General features: G+C 39.6%; 1 protein-coding gene across 2 annotated transcripts in view; it reads right to left on the bottom strand.

Annotated features, from left to right (window-relative positions):
- Positions 1–12,774: 12,774 nt before the first annotated feature.
- CYBB (cytochrome b-245 beta chain) overlaps positions 12,775–16,760 on the bottom strand; it is a 31,622-nt gene continuing 27,636 nt past the window's right edge. For both annotated transcript variants that reach the window (XM_017671807.3, XM_017671808.3), the window contains exons 12-13: positions 16,452–16,576; positions 12,775–15,365 (exon numbers count right to left, since the gene is read on the bottom strand). In XM_017671807.3, the coding sequence (XP_017527296.1) occupies positions 15,239–15,365; positions 16,452–16,576 (252 nt within the window). In that variant the 3' untranslated portion in view covers positions 12,775–15,238. The remainder of the gene's footprint in view (positions 15,366–16,451; positions 16,577–16,760) is intronic.

Genomic DNA, 16,760 nt, shown 5'->3' with positions numbered 1-16,760 from the left:
CTTACCATTGTGTTTACCTACCTCTAGTAATCCTTCTCTCTTTTTTTAACTTGCCACCTCTCATCAGCTATAGATTTGGGACCAAGATCACTAAGCTTGTTATGGCAAGTATAAAAAAGCTGAGTGAATTTCTGATTGGCTTTGCCAGAGTTTAATGTATTGCTTATGGCTTTCGGTTCTATTTTGGTTGCTCAGACACTTCCTCCTGCCCTCATCCCGTTTTTACTTCTATTTCAGGTAGTGAGATTGCCAGAGAGCTTATTTCTACATAGATGGAACAATATGCATGGTTATTGGGGTAGAATTGTCTAACATAAATTCTATTTTCTAGATGGCAACATCTTTGGGCTCCATGAGCCCAGGGATGTTCAAGGCAAGTATAATTCCACATAAGTCGTGACAATTCATAGGATATAATGTTTTCCTCATACTAAAACTAGTATGTTCATTATCGTAATCCCCAGAGAAGTCTGCCTCGTAATGTAAGCATGAATATAATCACCTATGACTTTCATATTGGACCTCTCCATCTCTTTCATCAATTTTGATATGATTTATGTCAGTAGCTTTGTTGTGTAATAAATTACCCTAAAGTCAGAGACTTAATCAACTACTACTTACTATTTCCCATGCGTCTACAGGTCACTTGGGTGATGCTGCTGATCTGAGCTGGGCTCACTTAGGCAGCTGCAGTCAGCTGTGAGTTGCCTAGGAAGCTCTGATAATGCTCTCTGTCACATGTCTGGTGTCGTGGCAGGCACTGCTAGGCTGAATGTGCTCCACCCTACGAGCACGATAGCCTTGGCATATTCTGTCATGGAAAATGTAGCAGAGCAAAAGAGAACGGAAGCGGGCCAGGTTTCTTGAGGTGTAGACTGGAACTCACGCATCACTTCTGCTGATTTCATTGGTCATGCAAAGCACAAGAATAGCCCAGATTCAAAGGGTGAGCAAATAGACTCCTCCTCTTGATGGAAGGAACTGCAAAGCCATGTGGCAGAGGACATGGATACGGAGAGAAGTGGAAAACCCAGGAAAATCGCAATCAATTTGACAATTGTTTACTTTTTTTAATCTAAGGAAAACTAATCACTCCATTTTATTTTAATATTCTGTATTTTGTTTCACTCCCTGTAGTTAATGCTGATATCGTCTAGTGATTTTTCTTTTTTTTTCACCCTATTCCCATCTCCTCACTCTTTGATACACAATATCTTAGAAGAGGATGATTTCTCAAAATGCATTTTTATATATATCAAATGGAAAGTAGAGTTTGCTGAATACTTGCTACAAAGGAAGAATGTGCAAAAGCTCACATTCATAAACAGTGTTTTACTTCCGTTGTGAGGTGGATGTGGCCAGACTCACTGCTGCCTTTAAACTCAGTAAAGTTACAGGCACATTTGCCCTAGCAGAATGGAACGCTGGGTAATAAATGCTGCAGGAAGCTGAGAAAAAAGATGTTTGAGTTTAATATTTTAGCTGCAGGTGATGCAGAGCTCCCAACCGGAAAACACGATGATCAAATAGCACAGCCGACCTTCAATAGTTAAATCTGGACTAACTACTATGTGAATAGTGTGACCTGGTGATTTGGGACCAATATAGGTAAATTAACTTCTCTCGGGAGATGTTCTAGATGATTTTTTTCCTTTTCAACCAATGCAAGCAGCTCTGAAATTTGCTCTGAAATCTCTTAGGAAGAACAAAGGTGAATCATTCCTTATGCCCTGAATTTTCCCCCATCAGACCTGAAAGAGTTATGTTTAGCCTTTTTTCCCCCCACGTGAGTGGGAGGGTGGAGATTTTATTGTTACTTAGTTAGAAATTGCAGGCGTGAAAAGAGGAAGCAATGTTTAGCAATCGAGTGATCTAAGATAATTATAAACTTGGTGCTTACTTAATACTCTAAAGTAATTAAAAATTTTATGAAGATCTTTTGAGCCTAATTTTTTATATAAATTAGGTTTACTGTATTTGGAGTAGTCTGTACTGAAGGATGAAGTTTCAGAATATGATACTTTGTGCTGTTTCCAGAAGTCAGAAAGGTACAGTCTCCAGATTGATAGTTCAGAGAAAGATCGAGAAAATAAACTCACAGTGGCCACTATTCATGCACAGTCTTTCTTAGTACCTCTTTTTGTCCCCAGAACAGTATATATCAGGATTTAATTTTTTCTTATACTTTACAATATCTCAAGTCCTTGAAAGTTGCTAATCTGTTAGCAATAATTATTATTAAGTGGAATATCCACTTGTGGAGACTACTTCCCTCCCCAACCGCCATAACAAGATAATAAAGACTACAGTTTTAAAAGAATCTCAGGCCACCTGGTTGATTCTTTGTTGACTTTTTAGAAATCTCTAGGGGTCATATTTTCTAGCCTCTGTCAGCAATTTATTTCTCACCCAACATTTACAATTGAGAGACTCTGCCCTTTTATAACTTAGCTTCTTCCTTATGTGATTTTATTTCATAACACACACACACACACAAACACACAAAATGGACAACCGACCATACTATGGTAGATAGATAATAAAATAAATATAAAAAGGGAGGTTTCATAAATGTTATCAAGTCATCCTAGAGTTTTCTTTTCTCCATGCAAAGTAACTCCATTTCTTGATAGGTCCACTTTTATCTTAATTTGAAAGTAAAACGGGTTACATAGAATAAATGGTGACATAGGAGAACCCAGTTTCCAAGTTCCCCCAGCAAAGATCAATGATTGGACACTATCCATGAAGCAAAAGAGGTCTGGGATACCTCTACAGTCCACGGAAGTCTTGGCAACACAGTGGAACAAAAAAAATCTGAGAATAATCACACAAAAAGAGAAGGAAAACAATTTTGCCAACATCATCCCATCTCCTAGGGCAATGTTGTTCAGAGCCAAGAAGGAACTTGCCATCTAGAAAGAGTTCCTCTTACCAAGAAAGGAAGGGCTGGTGAGTGACCAGCTTCCCCAGCCCCTTGGGACACTGCATGAAGAAGATTCTGCTTCAGTTTCACCCTACCCAGACCTGCAACATTTATATGCATTGAGGTGTCTCGGAACAAGGTAAAAAAGCAGAGACTATTATTAGCAGACACATAGCAAGAGTGGTGATGGTTCACAGACCTGCCCTGCAGGAAAACTCAGCCAACTTCACTTCTGATGAAGTTATCAATGTCCAGCACAGCTGCCACAGACCCCTGCAGATCTCTCCAGCTTTTGCCACATAGGTATTCTGGTTGCGCACTAGCACAACCTGAGTTTGTCCCCACTCCCTCCACCCCAACCCCATCAACCTTGGGGCCCACACCTGTGGACACTGAGGTCTCTATGCTGGACAACTGTAAGAGACCAGCTGCCTGAATCCCTCCCCTCCACTGCCAGAGCCCGGAAGCCATCTCAGATCCAATTCAGGCTCTACAGCTGCACAAGGGCAAGACACTGGCCTAGGCACCCCTGCCAATGGGCCCCACTGCTGTGCATGCTCTGAAGTCTAGCCACTCCAGCTGTGCACCTGCACACCACTGGCTGGACACTTGTAGTTGGCTTCCACTGCACTGCACAAGCACAGAGGGAGAGTATGCGGCCATGGGTAAGTGTGCCAACAACCAGGGCCTCCACAGCTGTTTGTGGGCCCAAATCAGGCCTGTCTTCTGTCACTGAATGATACCACCATGCCTACCTATAGGTAGCTCTTTCAGCTTTGCACCTTCACAGCCCCAGCCCAAACCTGTCATGCCCTACACTGCAGTGTGCACACCCAGGGGGAGAGTGTGCAGCCACAGGAGAACACATCAGCAGTCAGGACCTCTGTAGTAGCTGGTGAGCCCATAGTGAGCATCAGCCCTTGCTACCTTCCCTCACCCCCATCACCGTAAGTGTGTTTACAACTATTCACAGCTACTACATAGGCACCTGCAACTGGCACCCACAGCCAAGTGTGGATATACCACTAGCTCCAGCCACCACCACCACCTACCATGATCTCTAGTTATTAGAACTGAAGGTGCCATTTAGGACTCCAACAGCCCTTGTAGCCACTGAGGTCCCTCCACAGTACTCACCAAGGACCACACAGTTTTTGATGCTTTGGACCCCAGTGGCCTGAAACAAAGAGACATCACACTTGCCCTGACCCAGTGGTGCCACATACCCTCACACTTGGTACTCTGTGCCACTAGACCTAGTGGACCACAATATGATCCAGTGTGCCCCATTTACAGGTGAAATGCTTTCCTTACAAAACCCAGTTCATAAAACCTGGAAGAGGTGACTTCTTCAAATGTGAGACACCTATGCAAAGCTACAGGGATTGCGAAAAATTAATGCATACACAAAAGATAAAGAGAAGGGAATCAAAGCATACCACTATGGAAAATAATCAATTTACAAAGGAAGGCAGTGAAAAAGGAAGAAAAGAAAAATGGAACTACAGAATTCTCAAAAAACAATTTAAAAAGGTTTTCGATGAACCAAGATGGCGGCATGAGTAGAGCAGGGGAAATCTCCCAAAACCATATATATTTTTGAAAATATAACAAATACAACTAATCCTAAAAGAGAGACCAGAAGACACAGGACAACAGCCAGACTACATCCACACCTGCAAGAACCCAGTGCCTCGTGAAGGGGGTAAGATACAAGCCGCGGCCCAGCGGGACCGGGGCGCCCCTCACCCCAGCTCCCAGCGGGAGGAGAGGTGTTGGAGTGGGGAGGGAGAGGGAGCCCAGGACTGCTAAACACCCAGCCCTAGCCATCTGCACCAGAGCGCAGACACACAGAGCATGCGTGGGGTGCTGGAAACTAGGGAAACAGGACAGTAAGACCCGTGAGCGGGTCCCTGCAGCTAGTGCACCTGGGACAAAGAAAAGTGAGTGCTTTTTGAAAGTCTTAAAGGGACAGGGACCCCACACCTGGATGGAAGCGCCCTGGGACACTTACCCCAGCAGCTGCAAATTCCGGGGAACTCTGGGCACCTGAACCCCCACAGTTGGAGCTTGAAGGCCCCTCACCACGATAAACAGCCTTCCGCCTGTTCACCTTCCGACGCAGCTCCACCATATTGGAGCAGCAGCCTGAGGCTGGCCATGCCCACAGCAACTGCAGAGTTAAATAAACTCCAAAGCGGCCAGGCAAGATCAGAAGCCCCATATGCATGCAGCTGCCCTGCATAAGCTGCTAGAGGCCACTGTTCTCCCAGGAGAGGAAGGCCACAAACTGGCAAGAAGGGACTTTCTCTTGCCCAACACACATGCCAGCTCCCCACAAATATATCTATCACTATGAAAAGGCAGAAGAAATTGATACAGACCAAGATCACAGAGGCAAACCCTGAGAAGGAGATAGACTTAACCAGTCTTCCTGAAAAAGAATTAAAAATAAAGCTCATAACCATGCTGATGGAGCTGCAGAGAAATATGCAAGAGCTAAGGGATGATGTCCAGAGGGAGACTACAGAAATGAAACAATCTCTGGAAGGATTTATAAACAGAATGGATAAGATGCAAGAGGCCATTGATGGAATAGAAACCAGAGAACAGGAACGCATAGAAGCTGACACAGAGATAAAAGGATCTCCAGGAATGAAACAATATTAAGAGAACTGTGTGACCAATCCAAAAGGAACAATATCCGCATTATAGGGGTACCAGAAGAAGAAGAAGAGAAAGAAAGGGGTAGAAAGAGTATTTGAAGAAGTAATTGCTGAAAACTTCCCCAAACTGGGGGAGGAAATAATCAATCAGACCATGGAAGTGTACAGAACTCCCAACAGAAAGGACCCAAGGAGGACAACACCAAGACACATAATAATTAAAATGACAAAGGTCAAGGACAAGGACAGAGTTTTAAAGGCCGCTAGAGAGAGGAAAAAGGTCACCTACAAAGGAAAACCCATCAGGCTATCATCAGACTTCTCAACAGAAACAATACAGGCCAGAAGAGAATGGCATGATATATTTAATGCAATGAAAGAGAAGGGTCTTGAGCCAAGAATACTGTATCCAGCATCACTATCATTTAAATGTGAAGGAGGGATTAAACAATTTCCAGACAGCAAACGTTGAGGAAATTTGCCTCCCACAAACCACCTCTACAGGGTATTTTAGAGGGACTGCTCTAGATGGGGGCACTCCTAAGACTAAATAGATGTCACCAGAGAAAATAAAATCACAGCAAAGAAAGCAGACCAACCAAATACTAACTAAAGGCAAAAAATAAAATCAACTACCCACAAAAGCAGTTAAAGGAAGCACAAAAGAGCACAGAATTAAACAACCAACATATAAAGAACAGAGGAGGAGGAATAAGAAGGGAGAAAAATAAAGAATGACCAGACAGTGTTTAAAATAGCTCAATAAGTGAGTTAAGTTAGGCAGTAAGATAGTAAAGAAGCTAACCTTGAACCTTTGGCAACCATGAATCTAAAGCCTGCAATGGCAATAAGTACATATCTTTCAATAATCACCCTAAATGTAAATGGGCTGAATGCTCCAATCAAAAGACACAGAATAATAGAATGGATAGAAAAGCAAGACCCATCTCTATGCTGCTTACAAGAGACTCACCTCAAACCCAAAGACTATAGGAACAAAGAAAGACTGAAGGAACAAAACAGCAGCAGAATCATAGAACCTAAGAATGGACTAACAGTTACCAAAGGGAAAGGGACTGGGGACAAAGGGAGGGAAGGGAGGGATAAGGGCGGGGAAAAAGAAAGGGGACATTATGATTAGCATGTATAATGTGGGGGGGGCACGGGGAGGGCTGTGCAACACAGAGAAGACAAGTAGTGATTCTACAGCATCTTACTATGCTGATGGACAGTGACTGTAATGGGGTTTGTGGGGGGGACTTGGTGAAGGGGGGACCCTAGTAAACATAATACTCTTCATGTAATTGTAGATTAATGACAACAAAATTAATTAATTAATTAATTTAAAAAAAAGTAGTGGTGGTTTGGACCAGGGAAGTAACAACGGAAGTGGTGAAAAATGACAAGATTCTAAATAAATTGTGAAGGTAGAGCCCGCATGATGCTAACAGATTGAATATGATATAAGGAAAGAGAGGAGTCAAGGACTTCAAATGTTTGGTTTGAGTAACTGGAAGAATAGAGCGCACATTCACCACAATGGGGAAGTCAGTGAGGAACAAATGTGGGTGAGGGTGAGGAGAGAGATCAAGAGTTTGGTTTTGAGCATTTATGTTGAATGTGAGTTACTTATTAGAGATCCAGATAGACATGCCAAGTAGGCAGCTGGATATACAAAGAAAAAAAAAACAATTTAAAAGGTGGTATTAGTAAGTCCTTACCTCGCAATAATTATTATAAATGTTAATGGTTTGGATTTTACAATAAAAAAACATAGAGTGTGTTAATGAATAATAAAACAAGACCCAACTATATGCTGCCTACAAGAGACTTACTTCAGCTTTAAGGACCCACATAGGCTCCAAGTAAAGAGATAGCAAAAGATATTCCATGCAAGTGGAAACCAAAAGAGAGCAGGGGTAGCTATATTTATATCAGACCAAACTGACTCTAAGCCAAAAACAGTAATAAGAGATGAACATGGTCATTATATAATGATAAGGGGTCAATTAGTAAAGAAGATATAACAATCATAAATCTATATGCAATCAACTTGGAGCTCCTAAATATATTAAGCAACTATTAGCAGATTGAAGGGAGAAATAGACAACAATACAATACTAGTAGGGGACTTAAATACCCCATTCTCAGCAATGGATAGATCACCCAGAAAGAAAGTCAATGTAGAAACATTGAACTTGAACCATACTGTAGACAAAATGGAAATAACAGACATATAGGGAACATGCATCCAAGAGCAGCAGACTATATATTCCTCTTAAGTGCACACAGAACACACTCCAAGGTAGATCAAATGATAGGTCAGAAAACAAATCTGAGCAAGTATTACAAGACTGAAATCATAAGTATCTTTTCTGACCACAATGGTATGAAACTAGAAATCAGCAACAGGGGAAACTGGAAAATTCACAATTATGTGCAGATTAAACAACATGCCCCTGAGTAACCAATGGGTAAAAGAAGAAATCAAAGGTAAATGAAGAAATATCTCTAAACAAACAAAAATGGAAGCACATGTCAAAACCCATGAGATGCTGCAAAAGTAGTTCTATTAGAGTTTAAAGCAATAAATGCCTACATTAAGAAGCAACTTAAACAAACAACTTCACTTCGTACCTCAGGAAACTAGGAAAAGTAGAAGAAACTAAGCCCAAATTTAGCAGAATGAAATAAATAAAAAAGAGCAGAGCAGAAATAAATGAAATAGAGACCAGAAAAATAATAGAAAAGATCAACAAAACTAAGAGCTGGTATTTTTGTAGAGACAAACAAAATTGACAAACCTTTAGCTAGACTAACTCAGAAAAAGAGAGGACTTAAATAAATAAAATTGGAAATGACCGAGCAGACATTATAACCAATACCATGGAAATACAAAGGATCATGAGAGAATACTATGAACAATTATATGCTAATAAACTGGATAACCTAGAAGAAATGGATAAATACCTAGAAACACATAACCTACCAAGAGTGAATCATGAAGAAATAGAAAATCTGAAGAGACAGAAAGAGTAAGGAGATTGAAGCAGTAATGAAAAACTTCCTAAAACAATGGTTTCACTGATGAATTTGACCAAACATTTAAAGAATAATGAATGCCAATCCTCCCGAATGCTTCCAAAAATATAAGAGGAGGGAACATCCCCAAACTCATTTTATGAAGCCAGCAGTACCCTGATATCACAGTCAGATATGGACACTAAAAGAAAACTACAGGATGATATCCCTGATGAATATAGATATAAAAATTCTCTGTAAAATACTAGCAAACCAAATTCAACAGCACATTACAAGGATCACACAACATGATAAAGTGAGATTTGAACCAAGGACAGTTCAATACACATAAATCAGTTAATGTGATACACCACATTAATAGAAAGATAAACATTATTTGATCATCTCAGTAGATGCAGAAAAGGAATTTGACAAAATACATCATTTGTAATAAAAATGCTCAGCAAATTGGGCATAAAAGGAACATAACCCAAATACAACAAAGGTCATATATGACAAGCCTGCAGCTAACATTATATTCAATAGTGAAATGTTGAAAGCCTTTCCTCTAAGATCTGGAACAAGACAACAGTGCCCACTCTCACCACTCCTATTCAACATTGTACTGGAAGTCCTAGCCACAGCAATCAGGCAAGGGGAAGAAATAAAAGGTATTCAAGTAATGAAGGAAGGAGTGACATTGTTTTTGTTTGTAGATGATATGACCTTACAGAGTTCTCTCAAGACTCCACCAAAAAAACTGCTAGATCTAATCAATGAATTCAGTGAAGTTGCAGGATACAAAATCAACATCCAGAAAACAATTGTGTTTCTATATGCTAATAACAAAATATCTGAAAAGAAATAAAATAATCCCACTCACACCAGCGTCAAAAACAATAAGAGATTTAGGAATAAATTTAACCAAAGAGAAAGATTTGTACACTAAAAATGATGACTTTGATGAAAGAAATTGAATAAGACAAAAACAAATGGAAAGATATCCCATGTTGTGAATCAGAATTCATATTAAAATTAAAGTTAAAATGTCCTTATTACCTGAAGCCACCTACAGATTCAATGCAATCTCTATCAAAATTCCAATTGTTTTTCACAAGAAAAGAAAAAACAATCTTAAATTCACATGAAGCCCCAAAAGACCCCAAATAGCCAAAGCAATCCCTACAAAGAAGAACGAATCCAGAGACATCACACTTCCTGATTTCAGACTATAGTATACAGCTATAGAAATCAAAACAGGCACACAGATCAATGGAAGAGAACTGAGAGCCCAGGAATAAACCCTGAATATATACTCAATAAATATTTGACAAAAGAGCCAAGAATACTTAATGGGGGATAGAATAGTCTCTTCAATAAATGGTGCTGAGAAAAGTGGGTACCACATGCAGAAGAATGAACTTGAACCCCTATCTTACACCACTCACACAAATGAACTTGAAATGGATAAAAGACTTAAACATAGGACTTGAAACCGTAAGACTTCTAGAAGAAAATATAGAGAAAAAGCTCCTTGATAGTGGAAGTTTTCTGAATATGTTACCAAAGCCATAACCAACAAAAGCAAAAATTAATCAGTGGGATTATATCAAACTAAAAAGCTTTTGCACAGCAAACGAGACAACAAAATGAAAAGGCAACCTATTGAATGGGGGGGAAATATTTGTAAATTATACATAGGATAAGGGGTTAATACCCAAAATATATAAAGAACCCATACAACTTAATAGCACAAAAACAATCTGACTAACAAATGGGCAGAGGAACTAATAAGAGAGTTTTCCAAAGAAGAAATACAATTAGCCAACCGGTACTTGAAAAGATACTCAAAATCACTAATCATCAGGGAAATGCAAATCCAAACTACTATGAGATATCACCTCACATCAGTCAGAATGGCTAGCATCAAAAAGAAGAAATAACAAGTGTTGTTGAGGATGTAGAGAAAGATGACCTCTCATGCACTGTTGGCATCCTATTGGCAGGATTGTAAATTGGTGCAGTCACTATGGAAAATAGTATGGAGGTGTCTCAAAACATTAAAACTAGAAATACCATAAGATTCAGCCATCCCACTTCTGGGTATATATCTGATGGAATTGAAATCAGTATCTCATAAAGATATTTGCACCTCCATGTCCATTGCAGCATTATTCACAATAGGCAAGATATGGAAATAACCTAAGTGTCCATCAATGGATGAATGGATAAAGAAGATGTGATACACACATACCCCACAGGAATATTATTCACCCACGAGAAAAGAGAAAATTCTGCCATTTACAAACAGCTTCGATGAACTTGAGGGCATTATGCTAAGTGAAATAAGACAGAGAAAGACAAATACAGTATTTGTATGATATCACTTGCATGTCAAATCCAAAAAGCTAAAGTCAGAGAAACAGAGAAGGGCTGAGGTGTGGGGGAAATGGGGAGATAGTAGTCAAAGGTTATAAACTTCTAGAAAGTGCACAAGTTCTGGGGATCTAATGTACAGCATGATAATTATAGTTAATAATACTGTATTATATATTTAATGTTGCTAAGAGAGTAACTCTTAAATGTTTATCATTCTTACCACAAAGCATGGTAATTATGTGACAGAATGGAGGTGTTAGCTAATGTTATGGTGGTAAATATTTTGCAATATGTAAATGTATCAAATCAACATTGTACATCATAAACTTACACAATGCTATACATCAATTACACCTCAATAAATCTTGGGGGACAATAAAATAAATTGGCAGATTATTGAGGCTTAAGAATCCAGATATTACAACCATCACTATAAAAATTGATTCAGTGAAAAATAACCAATTATACTAAAAGGGCTGGATGAAAGAGTATTGAAGAAAATGGTATTTATAAGGTCACTAGTATTCCCCAAATGCTACTTACTAGTTACAAAAATAAAATACCTTCCCATTTATAATACAGAAATCTGGTGATCAAACTGTTACTGCCAATAATAGGACAAGTGACAATACCTACCTTCTAATACAATGCACTGAGGATACAATGTCACCTACTCATGGACCATATATAGTATATGTATATGATAGTTTTGTATCCGTGTTAAATTTCTTGAATTGGTTCACTGCATTGTGGTTATACAGGTGGAATTTGTTTTTTGTGAAAACATTATTTGGCAAATCATCACATTGTATGCTTTAAATATCTTATAATTTTGTCAATTATACCTTAATAAAGCTGAAAAAAAATTAAAATAAATAAAAGTAAAAATTAGCATGTATTGTGCTAAATACATTAGCATGTATTTCTAAACAAAGATTCCAAGATACACAGATGGCATCAACCACAGGTTTATACCACCGTTAGCCAGTTGTTTGTAGTGCATAATTTGTACTTAGCGTGATAACTTTGCAAATGATTACTTAGACCTCGTCTATCTACTCATATAGTAAAAAGAACATGAACTTTCTTGCTGGAGAGATGTGGATTTAATGTTGACACCTAGTAGTTGTGAGGTAGTTTGTACCTATCATTTATCCTCTCTCAGCCTCAGGTTTTTACTAAGAAAATCAGGATAAAATGGCCACTTTGCAGTGTCCTGAGGGATTAGTCATATGTAAAATGCTTGGGTAGTTGAAGGTGTTTACTGAATGTTAGCTATTTCTATTACTGACATTTGTTTTGGGTAATGTCCTTTCCACTACGACAGCATTTGCTGACACCTACAGAAACATGCACACGCCTCTATACATTTCCTAGAGAGTGGGGATCATAGCTGGATGACTCATTTAGAACAATGACCAACACAGAATCATGAGCATATATATAACCCCAATCTGACTGCATGACATCCAATTGCAGTTAGGACCTAAGGGATGAATGGAAATGAATAAAAGGGGTCTTGTACTCGGGTTTCCTTGCTTTTGAAATTCTGTCCATGACATGAGGTGACACGCCCTTGTCTCTTATACCAGTGCTGTGACAGTCACTAGGACATTAGCATAGAACTCAGTATTGTTTTCCCTTCAGTCCATAAGTCGTGCAGTGTTTGACATGTCATATACAAAAACACAGAGCATCTCAACCTCACTGGGGCAGAGAAAATCTTTGCTATCTGAATCTACCATTTAATACCAAGAACAATAACACAGACACAGACACTAGGAGAATTCATTAATTTTAATAGTTGAACAGTTTGAATAGTTCAGTCTAGGAATTATCTCTCAGGCCCCCCAAAACTATTCACATACAACACCAATGAGTATTCAAATGTCATAAATGCAATATTGTAAAAGCAAGAAAACTAAGAAAAGCCTTCATAGCCTTGAGATTAAAAACAATGCTCAATCATTCTCTCAGCTCAATGCTAAATACTAAATGCTAATAAAGCTGTGCTGGCTGCTGACAGCATGGGAAAAGAAAGAAGCAGGAAGCTCTTATGACAATCACTTTTACACTCATTTTTCATCTCATAACCAGGATAACACAGGGCAGATCTCTCTGTCTTAGTAACTATGTTGGTGTCAAAGGTAGAAAACCCTGGAGAAACATTTTCAGAGCATCAAATGTAGTTTTGGGTTTTCTTATGCCACATAGGTTAGAGAGGGTCAAGATTCCCAAGTGTCCTTATACTGTGTTTCCCTCTTGCTCACACTTTGGTGTAAAGAACTGAAAGCATGAATACACAGTCTGAGTCATAGTAACAGCTCAATAAAAATTTGGTGAATGAATGAATGGATTCCCGAGGTGCAGTGTCAGTAGGATCTATCTAAGTTTCTCTAAGCAGAAACCTTCCTGGGACATTTTGGGGAGGTGACATTCCCACAGTAAGTCTGACTTGTCAGGACCTACCCATATTGCCCTGGGCATTCTGGGAGCCCAAAGAAACAACTGAGTTCTTGCAAGTTCATCCCATCCCCTGATATGCCCACTCAGCATCAAAATATGGCCAGAATTTCAGATTGACTACCATATGTAATCCAAAAAAATGAGTATGTGTAAGCCTCCTTCAGTTACATATAATACACCGAATACTAAGAACTCTGGGGCAGAAAGTAACCAATGAGGACCCATCCCTCCATCCTTCCCTTTGGCCTTTGATGTTTTTCTTACCCTCCTTCTCTTCTTTCTGCCTTCCCTCCCCTGCCTGCTTGACCCAGTTTTCTACCCTTCCCCCTGCTTTCTTTTCTTTCTTTCTCATTACCAAAGTTGAAAAGTTCTAAATATCTGTGGCTCCAGAAGGTAGAGCCAATAAAGCTGTTTTTAGATTCCAGAAATAAAAGCAGTTCTAAAAAAACATGTTTCTGATCATACTAGCAGTGATTTAGAGACTCTCTCTTGAACTTACAGATATCTGGAACATTCCATTGGGTGTGAATTCAATAGCTACACAGTAAGCTGGTGATTTTAGTTTCCAGGGTGTAAATTTCATGCTGACGATGATGATAACAATAACCGTTAGTCACACAAAGAGCCATTTTGTGTGTATATTTAAGCAAAACAAGGGGTGGATGCTATTTAAAGCAGATGGGCATATCAGACACATATTTGTCACAGTTCTTAATTTCCAATTCACAAGTGCTGGCTGGAGAAGACCCTTTCAGGCAGTAAACCAGTTTGCATTTCTTCCATAGCACAGGAAGCAGAACCAGAGGAGCCAGCCAGAGTTATGGGATGAGGCCAATTCTCTGCCTCCAGCTCCCTTTCCTCCTGCTTCAGTTAAAAATGTGAGGGGAGCTGCAGGGCATCTCATTGGTTAATATCCTCAGGCTATTCTCTCCTGGCTGGAGAATCAGATTCCTTTGGTCTCTACAAGTAACAGAAGTCACTTCAGTAGATTCTGTTCAAGGCTTTAAATTAGTTAGCTCTTTAGGCATTGTATGTTTCTAAATATCTTTTTATTCATTCATTCATTCACTCAACAAACTTTCACTGAGTATCCACTCTCTGTCCAGCATCACTGTAAATGCTGAGTGATACATTAATTCCAGCTAGTCTAATATATTTTGTAGGAAGAATCTGTGACCCAACTAGTAAGCTGTACTGGTAAACTGGAGTATGCTCAGATGTCAGTCCTGTTACTCTAAGTGTTGACTCATTCTCACCATATATTATCGCCTAAATATTTGGCAAATTCCTTTCAATATGACCATAATGATAACCAAGATGACACAAAATGGAAAATGAATAGCTACTCTCTGGTTTGCTTCTGGGAAGAATACAAACTGATTTTCAGGCAGCCTGACACCATGGGAAAACTACCAAACCTGGAGTCACATGGCCTAGATCTGGTCTCAGCTTCATAATCTTAGGGGTGTTACTTTACCATTTTGAGTCCCCATTTTTTATCTTAAAAACAGAGCCCAGGAAATCTTGCCCTACCTTTCTCTGGCATTACCGTGAGGAAAAAATGAAATGTTCCGTAAAAGCACTCTGAATATCATAAAGCCCCATACAAATGCAAATTATCACTATCAAACAATCTTTGATTCCTTTCAGGGAAAACCTCTGCATTATAGGTTCATTTTCTCCTTTTTTTAAAAGGGGGGAACTTACATTATCAACTAGGATTATTTGGTTGGGTATATGGCAGGATAACCCACATTTATTTCCTCATGGAAGAGACCAGTTAGAAGTTTTCCTTATTGAAAATGAAATGCACTCCCCGAGGGCCAGACTCTGAGTTGGAGATGCTCTGTTTACTGAGAGTTTCAGCCAAGGATTCAGGTCCACAGAGGAAAACTCCTATTCTGGTACTTTTGGGAAAGAAAGGAAAAAAAGGATAATTTAGATGCTGGGATGAGATAAACTACAAAGCACATGGGGGGATTTTCTATTGATTTTAGTTCCAAGGGCACAGTTCCCTCTGCTCCTTTGTTTTCCACAAATGGTTGCGTTCAGATTGCCCTGCCTGAGAGCGGCTCAGCCCTGCTCATGAGGGCAGGATACTTCAAAAGGTGACTTCCCTGGCAAATGACATTTAAGCAGGGTTCATGGAAACTTCTACCACAGAGAAAATTGTAGTGAACTGGTGTTTCTGGACTACTTCCCTTTAGGGCTCTGTGTCCCCAGACCACCGTCTCCAGTATCTTGACCAAATCTGCTTAGGAACAATACTGCCAACAGGTTGGTGTAGCTTCATCCCCCTACATTTCAGACTCTAAGGCCTTGTTCCTCAAGGTGTGATTCCAGGCCTGTAACCTCAGAGTCAGCTTTTTAAGAATGCAGATTCTTGGGTCCCACCCCATATCCACTAAATCAGCCTCTATCTTTAAAAGATCCCCAAGTGATATATATGCGCATTAAATTGTAAAACACAATGGCCTAATGGATGCATTTACGGTGATTTCTTGAATTTATCAGGTGTTTTAGAGATAGAGAATTCCCTCAGAGCTCCAGGATAGCTAAAGCTTTAGTGAGGACAGAAAGGACCCTGGATGTATCTCAACTTATGATTTTAGACCCAAAAGCTAGAACTGAAAGTGGGGACAGTGTCTCCTTACTAATATGTATAAATTGTATTGAATTAAAAGAAGTATATACACTAGTGAGATTTGGGAGACAAAAGAAAAGAGTGAGTTATGGCCCTACTTGGGAGGAATAGGGTGCAGTTAAGTCTGAGGTGCGGTTCTGGGAGTCTGTTTAGAATGATTCTCCAGGTAATTTTGGTGTGATTTAAAGACTACCTCTTAAACTCATGAAATATCTAGAACCTTCTATTGGCTGTGAATATAGCAATCTAGGCATTTTAGTTTCCAGGATATATAAACCTAGCCATGTTTGGAAGCTGCTGCTTTAGGCAGATCACAGCCTCAAGAACACAAACGTGGGGGACTCCTTACTTTGGGTGTTGACTTGCAATTGTCTTGAACTCATTATCCCAGTTGGGCCGTCCATACAAGGTCTTTTGTTTCAGGCCTGTGATCACATCTTTCTCCTCATCATGGTGCACAGCAAAGTGATCAGCCTGCAGGAAAGGACATGGATTCAGAAAAAAAGAGATGCTATAAAAAAAACCACACAGGTAAATTCACACATCTCATAAACAAGCTCTCACTACCCATTCTAAACCATGCATATATAGGGCACGGCACCATGCTAAGGCTAGAAGGTAAAAAAAATATGAACGAACTAGGTCTCCTCAGGTAATT

This window comes from Manis javanica, chromosome X, assembly GCF_040802235.1.
Source record: "Manis javanica isolate MJ-LG chromosome X, MJ_LKY, whole genome shotgun sequence".
Lineage (NCBI taxonomy): Eukaryota > Metazoa > Chordata > Mammalia > Pholidota > Manidae > Manis > Manis javanica.
This window is presented reverse-complemented; position numbering and strand designations above follow the sequence as displayed.